Source organism: Sus scrofa, chromosome 13 (assembly GCF_054392235.1).
Source record: "Sus scrofa isolate SSC_HxYL_T2T_F1_AM1 chromosome 13, Sscrofa_HxYL_maternal_Yorkshire_Landrace_v2.0, whole genome shotgun sequence".
In the NCBI taxonomy this organism is placed as follows: Eukaryota; Metazoa; Chordata; class Mammalia; order Artiodactyla; family Suidae; genus Sus; species Sus scrofa.
This window is the reverse complement of record NC_139395.1, coordinates 37,534,053-37,548,040: the sequence shown is the minus strand read 5'-3', so window position 1 is coordinate 37,548,040 and position 13,988 is coordinate 37,534,053. Positions and strand designations below refer to the sequence as shown.

Genomic DNA, 13,988 nt, shown 5'->3' with positions numbered 1-13,988 from the left:
ATTGATGAATATGGCATTTTCATGCCTTGGAGGGATAAAATGTCCCTGTCTCTGGAAGTTACATTTTAATCCACTTGCTGTGTGTTAACCAAAAATCCATTTACATGTCCTTGTAGTAGCTTCGAATCTTACGAAGAAGAGGTCATAAAGAGTTAATAAAATGCCAGGTATCTCCAAGCCAATCTTGATCTTGACACTCCATCTTGATGTAGAGTATTTATTTCTTGGGCCATGCTTTCTTCTAGAAATGATGTGCAGTATTTCAGTTTATTTTGTGGCATATTCAGTATCCAATGTTAACGAGTTATTTTTTGCCCTGGAGGAAGGTCAAGCTCTGTTCCATTTTTAACGCAGAGCAAAACACAAGAAAATATCTGTCCCTAGCCACTGAAGAATGGACAATTTCGCTTATCCAATAAAACAAGAAAAAAAGAAATCAAGAGGTATTTTCTTTAAATGGCTATTTCTTTTCCTTTTCTTTTGGTCTCAGTTGAACATCAGTCAAGGAATTAGAGTTAGTTTTGGACTTTAGCTTGTTCAATAGTGAATGCAATGTAGGCGGTCAACAGATTAGGTAAATCTGCAAGTGCAATGATGTCTTGGCTGAAGGGATTGTCTAGGGCTGAGCAGGAATGAGGGCACGTGTGGGGACAGGAACATTTCTAATGCCAGGTGGGCTCTTTCTACTGAATGTGGGTGTTTCATCCTCTCTAACACCACCCTGATGGCCTATCAATAACCAAGGCTCTAGTTCATGTTTACCAAGCAGCATCCCTGACCAGGTGGGCACTGGGAAAAGACATGCCTTAGATTTGGGGCATGGGATCCAGGGTCCTGGAAAGGACTCTGTCCTTCATTACACATCAGTAAGCAAGCAGGTTTTATTTAAAAAAAAATAAATTTGCAAGTAGTTGTTCTTTATCAAAAAGAGGTTTAAAAAGGCAGGGTGCCCTGAGCCCAACAAATGAACATAATAGAGAAGACTGGGGTTATTTCTATTGTGTGGGCCATAGCAGAAAGCAATTGTGCGACTAGAATAAAATTTGTCTTTGTTTTTTTTTTTTTTTGTTGTTGTTGTTTGTTTTTTTGGCTGTGCCTGCAGCATGTGGAAGTTCCCAGGCTAGGGATCAACTCCACGCCACAGCAGCGACCTGAACCGCTGCAGTGACAATGCTAGATCCTTAACCCACTGAGCCAGCAGAGAGCTCCTGTTTTCATTTCTTCTTATACAATTATGTAATAAACATACTCTCACTGTAAAGGACACACACCTAAAACACAAGTATTTCCTCTTCCACGTCCCCTTTCTCCTTTCCCCAGATGCCTCTCTTTTTAGCTTGATGTGTAATGGGTTAGATTTTTCTCTATGACTTTATATGCTAAAACAACATTTTAACTTTATGTAATTGTTAGCCTGGAAAATAAGGATCTAGAACGTCTATTCCCAGCATATCGGAAAACATCAAAGATCTGCCAAAAGTGGCTCAGTTTTTTTCCAAACCTGAGAATAAAAGTGACTTTCTTCGCATATTTAACCCACACTTTACAAGCATTCTCTGAGTTAACAGTAAGGAAAAAGCCTCACTGCATTATTCTAAGGGAGAAAAGAACAAGCAGCGTGAGAGGCAAAGTAAGCAAGCTATTGATTTAGCATTTGTGCTGCAGAGAACAAGGCCAGGCTGGGGCAATGCGCTAGGAGGGCTCCATTAATCCTTCCCCCATTTCCTAAATGCACACAGCTTCTCTGACTGAGAGCCTGGCTCTTAACAATGCAAATTCTTCAGACCCATGGTAAGAATTCTTCTGGACAGCTGTGTCCTGGAAACACATAAGGACACTGGATAATTGCACTAGTGTTTTGTTACTTCAATTGATCTGTTCAGGTGATGCTTGAATCATTAACTAAAAACATGTCCTGAGGCAAAATTTCTCTCAGGCCATTGTAAAGTTGAAGAACAAGAATAACATTAGTTAACCAAAAGAGCCTTTTCTAAACAGAAAGACTTGCTTCAAAGCACAGGTGGGCACTGCCAGGGAGGTAGGAGTGGGTGTAAGAAATCCTGGGGCGGGGATGAGGGGAGGTTTGGGGAGGGCGTTCATTCTAGTGCTCCTCCTGAGACTGGATGTGAAATTCCCTATCCTTGGTGGCCAGCCCTGGCAGCCAGGAATATTTAATCTAAGGTACCCACCTCATAACACACCCTCACAAACCTTATGAACAAAGTGCCTCTTCTTGCTACATTGGATGGCTGTCTGTGCACTGACTTCTCAGGCTCTGAGTCTGCACCCTGTGTCCCTGGAGCCTCAGGGCTCTGGGCAGAGCTCTCAGGGCTGCTATGGAGGGAGCACATGCAACAGCTCTAACTAGGAGCTGTCTTGCTTATACACTCTCCAGAAGGTTTGGTGGAAAAAAGTATACTACTGCTTATTAAAAGACCTAGGCCAACAGCACAGAAACATAACTGGTAGAAAGCAAATTTTTCCTCTCCCCTTTCAGCATTTTTGGGCTCAGCTTCACTGTCAGCCATGCACTGTGAGCATGAGAGTGGTGTATAACTCGAGCAAAAGGGCGTAAAAAGTAGGTACAGGTCTCACTGGAGCCAAAGTATCCGAGTGAGCACTTTCAGCATTACCACTGAACTTCATGGTTTCTGAGCTTATTCCTCTGGACTTTTCATTTCCCTTCAATACCCTTCAATACCTGACCTTTACTGGAGAAACCAGCTGCTAACCAGATATATTAAGGGGTCCAAATTGCAGTTTGAAGCTAGGAGTACCAAGTAGAAGGTTTAAGATCAAGTCCAGATAAAGAAGGCATTTCCAACAGGTGTACAAAAGATGGGTTACTCAGTAAATGATGCTGAGACAGCTGACTTGCCACCTGGAAAAGGAAATAAAGCTGGATTGCTACTTCATGCCCTCCAATAACAAGATCCAGAGGGATCAAAGATTTAAGTGTAATGATGAAACCACTAAAATACCAGGAGAAAATGTAGGTCAAGGTCATAGAATGAGGAGATCTTTCTAAGAATGACATAAAGTTCAGGAGTCAAAAAAGATAATTCCCCTACATAAATAACACTTCTTTGTGGCCAAAGGGATTATAAACAAGGCCAAAAGGTATACCAAAAATTTGGGGGAAAGTGCTAATTGCCCCAGAGTTTAGACAAGAAAAAGTATAAACTCTAGAAGAAATGAACAGGGAAGAAGAAATACATATATGGACAATAAACTTGTGAAAATATGTTCATACTCATTCATGAAGAAACGCAAATAAATCGATACCGTTCTTTACTTTCAGATTAGTAAAGATTAAAATACTTGATAATTACCATTTTTGATAAGGGAATGGACAATCCCATATACCTTTGGTGGGATGTAAATCAGGCTTTGGAGGATAATTTGGCTTTTATCTACCAAAAATGCAAAACATGTCCTTTGATCTAGCATCTCTACAACTAGGAACTGATCACCCAGATATTATTGCTCAGGTGAAAAACACATACGCACAAGAATACCTGTAATAGCACAAAAGTGGAAATAAGGTAAACGCCATCAAATACATGTAAAACAATGCGGTAGATCGTTAGGTACTAATATTTGGAAAGATGTTCAAGGTAGCTTGCTAAAAGCGAAAAACAACTTGCAAAATTCTCATTTGTTTAAATATGCCTGTGTTGATTTAGCAAATTTCTGGAAGGATACATAGCAAATATTAAAAGATTTACTCTAGGGAGTGGGACCAAGCCAGGGAATTTTTTTCCCCTGTTTTAATCTTTCAGTATTTTTTAAAATCATGAGTTTGAATAATGAAAAATATGAATAATGAACTGAATAATGAAAAAATAAGCTTAGTAAAAAGATCAAAAGACCAAGCCTACACATACAAACAGCAGCATGAAAATTTAAAAAGGGGGATTCCTGAAGGGAGCAGCAGAGATAAGGACCCTAGCTGGATCTCCTCTGGGCACTCACAGCCTCAGGGGCACCTTTCATCTTCAGGGCCTAGGAAAATCTTTGAAGGGGTGTCAAACCTGGTTTGCAGGCTCAGCACAAGCCTGGATTTCTGCTCCTATGTGGCAGTACTCCAAGCTCTCAGGGGCTCCCAACACTAACCACGTCACTATGTGGTCCCAAAAGTGCAGGGCTAATGTTTATAGGACCTGAGGCCTCAACAGATGGGTGCAAATTTTGCAGGGGACCCCAAGGCTTGAATCCTCGGGCAGAGCTAGCCTCCAGATGGACTTGGGCTCAGGGCTGCATGCTAAGCAGTTAGTGGGGATCAGACAGTGCCCATCCAGAGAACTGCTTTTTGGGAGGTGATAATTCAAAGATGCAAACTACTTTAGCTAGGCTTTATTTTCCTGCAAGACATTTCAGATTCATCAGCTCTTACCCAATGTCTAACAGGTAGGAGGAGTTAGCAATTTAAAGACCTAACACTGGGCTAAATTATACAAGGTATCTTTTTCCTCTGGGCTATTTAATCCCAGGATTCTAAGAAGAGATTTGTGGGAAAAGGGTCATTTTTCTGTTTTGACTCTGCCAAATGCTCTGATGCAGCACTTAACTTTATACATGGCTATGAATTAATTCTGAGAAAAAACAGGGCTATCAGAGTATCAGAGATAGGGAGAGAGATGCCAACTGCTGTCACCTGTTGAATGTAGGCCCCTTTGCAGGAAAAATATACAAACTACTCTGTATAAAGATTAAAGAGAGATCTCTGCTATCAATCCCATTGGGTATCCTATTCAAACACTGGATAAAAGTCATGCCGACTGATCCATCTTTTTGATCAAAGTCAGTTCCCAACAAAGCCCAACCCCTGGGCATGCTGGCAAAGTCAGAATTACTTCACAAACCCCTGCACCTTGTTAATCAATGGAAGTTAAAGTTGTGAAAAAAATGCAATTATCAAAAACCTTTTGGGCAATTTATAAGTGACACATGCCTTACCAAATTTGGAGTCAAACTGTACTCAGGAAATCCATCATTTCTTTCAATGTAAGATTGTCATGTCTCTTGGATGTTCCCAGGAAATATGTGAAATCTGAACCAGAGAATCTCTATGGATTAAAACATCAATTTATGGACACCTTAAAAAACCTAAATCCTTCTCTAAAGACACAGGACTATTTGAGAGATTTTGTTTGATGTCGACATCTCAACTACACATTTCTTTGGGGAGTTGGTCCCTGTTCTGCTCCTTGCTGACTGGCCTAAGGCTTCACGGCTCTGCTGGCAGAGCAGAAGGAAGATAAGGAGTGGCAGGACAGCATCTGTCTGAGAGGTGGCTGGTCCAGGCCTGTGCTAGGGTCAAACACTGGTGCAAGACTGAAAACAGAAGTTGGTGGCCCAAGGGGGCACCTGGTTTGGGGCAGAGCAGCAGTACGGCCAGCTGGCAGGAGCTGGGACAGGGGGTGGCATGAGAGGGGAGGTCCTACAAATTCAAGGAGTTGGACTGGGATGATTTTTCTGATCTCAGAGCCATGGCCAAGCGACACTGTTGAATAGTCAAAAACTGTCTGTTCCCCTCGAAGGAGGGCCTCATGAACCCAGTGCACTGTTGCAAAGAACCCTGATGAGGCAAAAGTACTTTCTCCTAGTCTACGGAGTGGGGCACTGCTGCCTTAGCTTATTCAGTGCCCGGGCGGCCTTTTGCAGAGAGAAAGGTGAGAATCTGGTTTATAGATGCTGGTTCCATTGCTGTTCCTGAGAAAAGAAATTTGTACAGAACTTCCTGCTCACAGTTTAAAATGTGGCTTCACCTTTTTTTTTTTTCTTTTCATGGCCACACCTGCAGCATATGGAACTTCCCAGGTCAGGAACTGAATCTGAGCCTCAGCTGCAAACTGTGTCACAGTTGTGGCAACACCAGCCCCTTAACCCACTATGCCAGGCCGGGATTGAACCTGCACCTCTACAGCAACCCAAGCCACTGCAGTTGCATTCTTAACCCACTGTGCCATGGTGGGAACTCTCGCTTTTTTTTTTTTAAACACAACAGAGCTGTTTATACCACATGATTAAAACTCAATATAAGCAAGAACATTTAAAAAATCTTTTATAGTAGTATGCCCAAAGCTACAAGACGCTATGAAGGTTTAAATAAAAATTTGATAAGTATACATACACTTGGTATGGGAATGACCTGCCTCTGGTCACCCTGAGGAAAAAGAAAAAAAAGTCATTGTCAGGTTTAAAGAGACATAGATCACATTCTCAAAAGAAACTTCAAAGCACTCTCAAGTACAGCAGGCACATGACTGCTCACTCTGTACCCGGCGGTATTTAATGAACAGGAGGAACCCAAAGGTTTTCCACCGTTAGGGCCCTGGATTCTACGCTGCCTTCCAGACAGCCTCTCCCCTGACAAACCAGGCCAGGTCCCTGAGGCTCATAAATCATCTTGTTTATTTAAATAGTGCCTCATTTACTCCCAGGAATTTAATCCTTAATTGAAAAGTTAAAAAAAAAAAAAACCCAAAACCGAGCAACCCATATTTTACTTGATCCATGAATCTCTTTAATAACTGGCTTGTTTCTTCTTTTAAGTAAGTTTTTCCCTAAAAGACTTAAGTCATTACAATATGCAGGGAAAAGAAGACAGTTCCATCAGACAATGAGGAACCCAGTGGCCACCTGGGGTCGGTCCTCTTTGAGGGGAAGACTGGGCAGAGGGTACAGGCAAGGTGCAAAGTTTCCTCCAAGGCCAGAGGCATGGAATGGATTTCCCATTAAGGGGAAGAGAACCTATATCTGTACAGAGTGTTCAGAGAATTCAGGCTCTGAGGAAGGGCTTCAACCATTACTTAACCCTGGAATGTCAGCCATTCCAAACCTGGTTGTTGGAAACACATCATTTTAGCATCATTAAGAAAAGCTAATAAAAGAACATATGTGTCTCCACTGAGAATTCCCAGGGTCTGTGTCTCCTTTTCTTCTTCAGATGGTGAGATGGGAGGTAATGAACCACAGTGTCGTGGTCCCTGATGAGATGCACTGTTCCACGTTCTCTCACATTGAAGGATTTACCAAAGTGTACCCATTTTTATTGAGGAGTCACTGGTGACTGGGGTCTCATGGGAAGGCACCATTCCTGACTGTCAACAGTGGCAGGTGGCTGACACCTTTCTCAGCTCTGCTCGACTCAAAGAACCATTTAGCAACTTCCTGACAATCTCCAGCCCCTCGTCATCACCCCTGCAGTATGACAGCAACTGGAATCTGCTTCCACATCCACTGAGCTTGAGTTTTATGTTCCAGGTGTCCTGACCAGGTGAGCACAAAGGGCAGAGTCACCCCACTTTGATACGGCTCGTTCTATGGGGTCTGGTTTCATACATGGAATAGTCACAGATTATGCAAATGATGCACTACTCAGAGTTAACTTACTTCTTTAAAAAGCCACTTAGACAAATGTTAATTGAAGGAAGTTTTCATGAATGAATACTTGGTCCAGGAAGCTCTCATCTCTGCCAGAGGAGCTGCCTCTAAAGGCCTTTATTCTCTGGTAGATGCAACTAAGGGTTCCAGGAAATCTTCCAGGGGTACAAAACCATCTTCTCATTTCATTTAAGCAGGTATTAGTTAAAAATAACTTTTACTATGACAGCAGTGATTCTTCTCTTTTTTTATCCTCTATAGGCTTAAGGTAAAAACTATGTCCCCTTTATTCACAGTGATTCTCTACATCAATGATTTTTTTATTATTATTATTTTATTTTTATTACTCAAATGAATTTATCACATCTGTAGTTGTATAATGATCATAACAATCTGATTTCAGATTTTTTTTTTTTTTAATGGCTGCATCTGCAGCATGTGTAAGTTCCCAGACCGGGGACTGAATCAGTGCCACAGCAGTGACCCAAGCCACTGAAGTGGCAATGCCAGATCCTTAACCCTCTGAACCAACAAGAAACTCCCCTACAGCAATGATTTTTAAATTTGGGCAGGGAGAGTTTGAGGCAAGTACACTGAGGGGGAGATATCTGAATGGGGCTGTGATAAGGTTTAGAGTGGAATCTCGTCATACAAATTCCACTGATATATTTTGCTACACCAATATAGCGTAATGTTTAATGTCTCTTAAGGCAAGTTATCTCTTATTATATTTTCCTAAAAATTTCTCAGATATTCTTAGACATTTTTTCTTCTATATAAAACTTAAGTCTTCCTATCCAGAAGCACAGTACATTTCTCACTAATAAGCACTCAAAACTTTTTAATGATTCTCATTTTTTGGTAGTATTTTGGGTTTTCTATGTAAATAATCACACCATCTACAAATAAAACTGGCTTTGTATCTTTTCCACACGTAGACCAATTCTTTCATTTTCTTGTCCTATCACATTAGCCTGTACTGCCAATGGTTCTCCTGTTGTTTGCTGTTTATTTCTAGAAGATAGCTTTTGACCATGTTAAATGGTTTTCTTCTATGTATCTGACTGTACTGTTGATTGGCATTTAAAGGTATATGGCTATTATACACTTCATTCATTAGATCTTTTATCAGAAAATGTCACTCTTTCTCTTTTTTAATGCTGTTAGTTTTTGAATTTGGTTTTGTCTGATATTGATTCTTTTGCCTTTTCTTTATTTGATCTGCTTTGTACATTTTGCCCATCTCTTTATTTTCTAACTTTTTATTTATTTATTTATTTTTTTTGGTCTTTTGTCTTTTTGTTGTTGTTGTTGCTATTTCTTGGGCTGCTCCTGCGGCATATGGAGGTTCCCAGGCTAGGGGTCCAATCGGAGCTGTAGCCACCGGCCTACGCCAGAGCCACAGCAACGCGGGATCCGAGCCGCGTCTGCAACCTACACCACAGCTCACGGCAACGCCGGATTGTTAACCCACTGAGCAAGGGCAGGGACCGAACCTGCAACCTCATGGTTCCTAGTCGGATTCGTTAACCACTGTGCCACGACGGGAACTCCCCTAACTTTTTTTTTTTTGTTTCACTGTATATTAGATGCTGGATCAGAAACTATTAGCCAGCTACCCTAACAGTTTTCTTTCTGGGCACATGGTAGGATTACACTTATCCATGTTTCTTAAAGTTAGGTGTAATTATGTGAACTACTCTGGACAATAAAATGTAAGTTGAAACAAATCTTGTTACTTCTGAGCGAAAATTTTAACAGCCAGTGTTCACCAAATTCCTTTTCTTCCTGATGTGAACAATCGTGGAAGCAAAATATGGGCCTTCCTTAGTCTGGTCCATGAACGAGGAGGATAAGACAGAGTTATGTAATATAATAACACTAGCTATTAGTCACATGCGACTACTTAGCACATGAAATATGGCTAGTCCATATTAAAATGTGTAAAACATACATCAGATTTTGAAGAATTAGTAAGATAAAAGAATGTGCATTTTATCTCAGTGATCTTTTTTCTATTGATTACACACTGAAATAATATTCTAGATATATTGGATTAAATAAAATCTAATATTTAAAAAAATTTTATGGCTGCACACCCACTGCATATGGAAGTTTCCAGGCCAGAAATTGAACATGTGCTGTCACAGAGACAATGCGAGATCCTTAACCTGTTGTGCCACAGCAGGAACTTCAAAAAATACATTATTAAATCCATTTTATCTTTCCAAAAAGATTTAAAAGATGAGGCTACTAGAAAAACTTATATAACACATGTGGCTCACACTATATTTCTATTGGACAGTGTTACAGAACAGATGGCCCAACAAAACCATGATAAACTTGTAATATGAGAGAAAAACAAATTTTTATTGTTTCAAGCCTTGGGGGATTTGAGGCTGTTACTGAGCATGACTGAACTCACACTGACTCTACATCTACTCAGTCATTCTTTTCTCCTTTGTGAAAAGAACTCTGATATTGTTGGGAGCAGGAACCTGAAGGTTTAGATCTGGCCAATAAGACATCAGGTTTTGATGGTTTCCTGTGAAAGCATTTACTTTCCATAAAAGGGACAGATATGGTGAGTGCTACTCCTCCCTCTTGTCTTCCCTTAAATGTGGAGATGATGTCTGAAGCTTGTGATTTGAGAGTATATATAACAAGCATGAGAATGAAAGCAAACATGCCCAGGACAGTGGGCCAGAAAGATCAAAAGACTGAAGAACAGAAAGAATCTGGGTGCCTGATGGCATCAACAGGCATCTAAACTCACCCCAGCAACTGCCAGACTTAGGCTTTTTATGTAAGATAAATAATCTCCTATTTGTCTAAGTCATTATTTGTCAGTTTTCTTTTACTTGCTGCCAAAATCATTTCTACCTGAAATAGGTATATTCTTGGCAATAGTATCCAGCTGAATTTGTCAAGCCAATTTGATAAAGTCTTGGTCTTTTGTTAGGAGAATTTGGTTCATTAAACTTGGTATTATGCCTACTCTGTTAGGCTTCCTATTTACAATATTACTTGTTCTTTTTCCCTTTCTTTAATTTTGATCACTTGTTCATAATTCTGTTCATTTCCCCTTTCACTCTCTGTGAATTCTCAGGATCTATTTTCTAATTGTGCTACAGTTCTATTCCTAATAATTGTATTTATTTCTATGTTTTCTATAATTATATTATAGCTGAATATCAATCTCACGTAGGTTTTCTTTTGCTCTCTTGAGAAATCATTCCATATCTGAAAATGTACTTCTTTTGCCTTAATAGATAAATGATATCTCGGTCACACACAGAATTTTCCGTTTGTAACTCTTCTCAGTAGCCTGTAAACATTTTTTTTTTTTAATTTTTTCATAGTCTTGCAGTATTGCTGATGAGAAGTCTGGTACTAGTATAATTCTCTTTTTGTTTGAAAACATCTTGTTCTGGTAGCTTGTAAAGACTTTCTCTTTATACTTAAATTTCAGAATTTTAACCATATATCAAGGCACGTGCATCATGCTTGCCCCCACTAATTCTGCTGTAGATTTGATAAATTGTCTCAGTCTGCATATTCAAGGTTTTTTTTCAGTTCAAGAAAATGTCTTCTATTATTTATTATTCGTCTGGAATTTCTATTACTTGCAAGTTAGGTCTCCTAGATGCCTTTTCCCTGCTTTCACAACGACCATTTCTGTGTTTCTGGCCTGAATTGCAAGATATTTCTTGCACTTGCTCTTCCAGGACATTAATGCAGTTCTCTGCAGGGACTATTCCAACTCATTTTCTTAGTGCATTCACTGAATTTTTGTATTTAGAAATCAAGGGGTCTTTTAAGTTCTAAAAGTTATTTTTGAACTCAAAACTCATTTCTTGAACTATCATCTTTTGAGTGGTCTACAAAAGTTTTCTTCCGTTAGTCCTATCTCAGTAAGGGTGCCAAATGCTAGATTTTCAACTTGGACTTCCCGGGCTGTGGTGAATGGGGGAGCACTTGAGGGCCGGGCTGTATTCATGGCCTAGCAGAGCCTGAGTTGACAGAGCAAAAAACGGGGAAGAGAGTCCCTACACTACTGGGCTCCTGTAGGGCAATTCAGCTCATCAGTACAGCCCCTCCCAGCACCTCCAGTGGGCAGTGCAGGCCCTTTCCAAGGGGTCTGCAGGCTCCCACTGGCTGGTTGACCTCACAGGACTACATATTTCAAATCTTCATCTTAGAACTCTAAGAGACGCAAGCATTTTCCTTGGTTGGTGGTTCCCTGCTTCTCACTCAGTATCAGAGAGCATGAATCCTGTGCCTAATCTTTCTCCTGGAGAAATGAGGAAAACTGTAGGCCCTGATGTACTTCCCAGGCTCCACCAGAAACCTCACCTGGGATTATCCAGAAAGGGAATTTAAATGGTCAGAGCCACATGCTCAAGCTGTCATCTTCCCAGAATCCTCTTCTACACATTCACATGTACTTTCAAAATAATCTATTTTCTAAACACAAAACCAATTTAAGCTTCTTTGTGAAAACTGGGAAAAGAAAAAAGAAAAAAGAGGTAGAACCCTATAAACCAACTATAATGGAAAAAATAAAAATCATTAAAAAAGAAAAAAGAAGTAAAGCACAGAGAGGAGAAAATCCCACATAGAATCCCACCAGTCTGAGAAAATCTCTTCACATTTTGGTGTACATCATTCTAATCTTATAAATGCCATAGATAGACTTATAAATATTCTTGCCTACTATATTTTAACCTTTTTCCCCTAAGTGATATATATTGAACATTTCCCTATTTCAGCAATATTTATGAGATGTCATTTTTTTTTTTTTGTCTTTTTTGTTGTTGTTGTTGTTGTTGCTATTTCTTGGGCCGCTCCCGCGGCATATGGAGGTTCCCAGGCTAGGGGTCGAATCGGAGCTGTAGCCGCCGGCCTACGCCAGAGCCACAGCAACGCGGGATCCGAGCCGCGTCTGCAACCTACACCACAGCTCACGGCAACGCCGGATCGTTAACCCACTGAGCAAGGGCAGGGACCGAACCCGCAACCTCATGGTTCCTAGTCGGATTCGTTAACCACTGCGCCACGACGGGAACTCCCGAGATGTCATTTTTAATAGCTGTATACTATGTAATCATATGATTGGTGCATTGGCCTGTTATTATTTTATCATCAAGTTGCTTACAATTCTGCAATATTATAATTTATGCTGGATAGTATCTTATAGCTAAATCTTTGTACATTCATAATTACATCACTAAGGTGGAAAACTGCTTGTATGGACAAATAGGTATATTTTTAAGATTTTTGAGATCATACTGCCAAATTTTCTTCAAGAAAGGTAACCATTTAACATTCCTATCAATAAGTAATCCTCTACTTCTCTCTCACTATCCTGATGCTGAACCCAAATATTACCTTTAAGGAGTTCCCGTTGTGGTTCAGTGGTTAATGAATCTGACTAGGAACCATGAGGTTGCAGGTTCGATCCCTGGCCTTGCTCAGTGGGTTAAGGATCTGGCGTTGCTGTGAGCTGTAGTGTGGGTTGCAGACGCGGCTCGGATCCCGTGTTGCTGTGGCTCTGGCATAGGCCGGCGGCTACGGCTCCGATTAGACCCCTAGCCTGGGAACCTCCATGTGCCACAGGAGTGGCTCAAGAAAAGGCAAAAAGACAAAAAAAAAAAAAAAAACCCAAAACCCCCCCAAAAAACAAATATTACCTTTAAATCTTCTAATAGTTTGATAGATGGAACAGGAGATCTCATTGTTTTAGTATTTCTTTGATTACTAACCACACTGAACATTTTTTCTCATGTTTACTGACCAACTGTATTTATTTTGTGAGATGTCTGTTCATGCCCTCTGCTCATGTAATCTGGGATGTAAAGTTTTATGACTTTTGTGGCCTCGATCTTGACTATCCTCACCATGAATAATCTCCTTTTTCTCTTTCAATAATTTTTACCCAAAATTCTAATCTGACTGATATTACCATTGTACTTCCTGCTTTCTTTTTGGTTATACCTGTGTGATGGCTTTTTGCTCATTCTCTTTTACTTTGTTCTAAGTCATTTTGTTTTGAATATGTCTGTTAGATAGTATGTGGGTAGAATCTTTTTTTTAAACCTATTGTGATGATCTGACTTAAAATTCCTTATTTGATACATATAAAAAAGAATATATAACAAATACATTCATTATTAAAGAAGGTAGTCACATCTATATATATATATACATATATATATATATATGTATATTTATTTATTTATTTATTTGTATTTTTAGGGCTGCACCTGTGGCACATGGAGGTTCCCAGGCTAGGGGTCAAATCGGAGCTGTAGCTGCTGGCCTACGCCACAGCGATCCGAGCCACCTCTGCGACCTACAACAGAGCTCACAACAATAATAGATCCTTAACGCACTGAGAGAGGCCAGGGATCGAACCTGCATCCTTATGGATGCTGGTCAGATTCGTTTCCACTGAGTCACGATGGGAACTCCTCCATTTATATTTATTACTAGCTCTTTTCCAAGTCTCTATTTCTCCTCTACTCTTTCCATTTCTTTTTCTTTCTTTCTTTCTTTTTTTCTTTCTTTCTTCCTTTCTTTCTTTCTTCCTTCCTTCC

General features: G+C 40.2%; 1 protein-coding gene and 1 long non-coding RNA gene across 7 annotated transcripts in view; both read right to left on the bottom strand.

Moving 5' to 3' along the window:
- CTDSPL (CTD small phosphatase like) overlaps positions 1-13,988 on the bottom strand; it is a 121,419-nt gene that overhangs the window by 20,358 nt on the left and 87,073 nt on the right. For 5 of the 6 annotated variants that reach the window (XR_014822741.1, XR_014822742.1, XM_003358363.5 and 2 more), the window contains one exon: positions 6,137-6,169. The exons of the other annotated variant lie outside the window; for it this stretch is intronic. Coding sequence is in view for 3 of the 5 variants with exons in the window: in XM_003358363.5 (XP_003358411.1) it covers positions 6,137-6,169 (33 nt within the window). In the remaining 2 variants the exon portion in view is untranslated. The remainder of the gene's footprint in view (positions 1-6,136; positions 6,170-13,988) is intronic. 6 annotated transcript variants of the gene reach the window in all.
- LOC146397259 (uncharacterized) lies at positions 8,557-12,176 on the bottom strand. Its single transcript, XR_014822752.1, has 2 exons — positions 8,941-12,176; positions 8,557-8,643 (listed from the first exon to the last, which is right to left on the bottom strand). It is a non-coding gene; the product is annotated as an uncharacterized LOC146397259 (long non-coding RNA).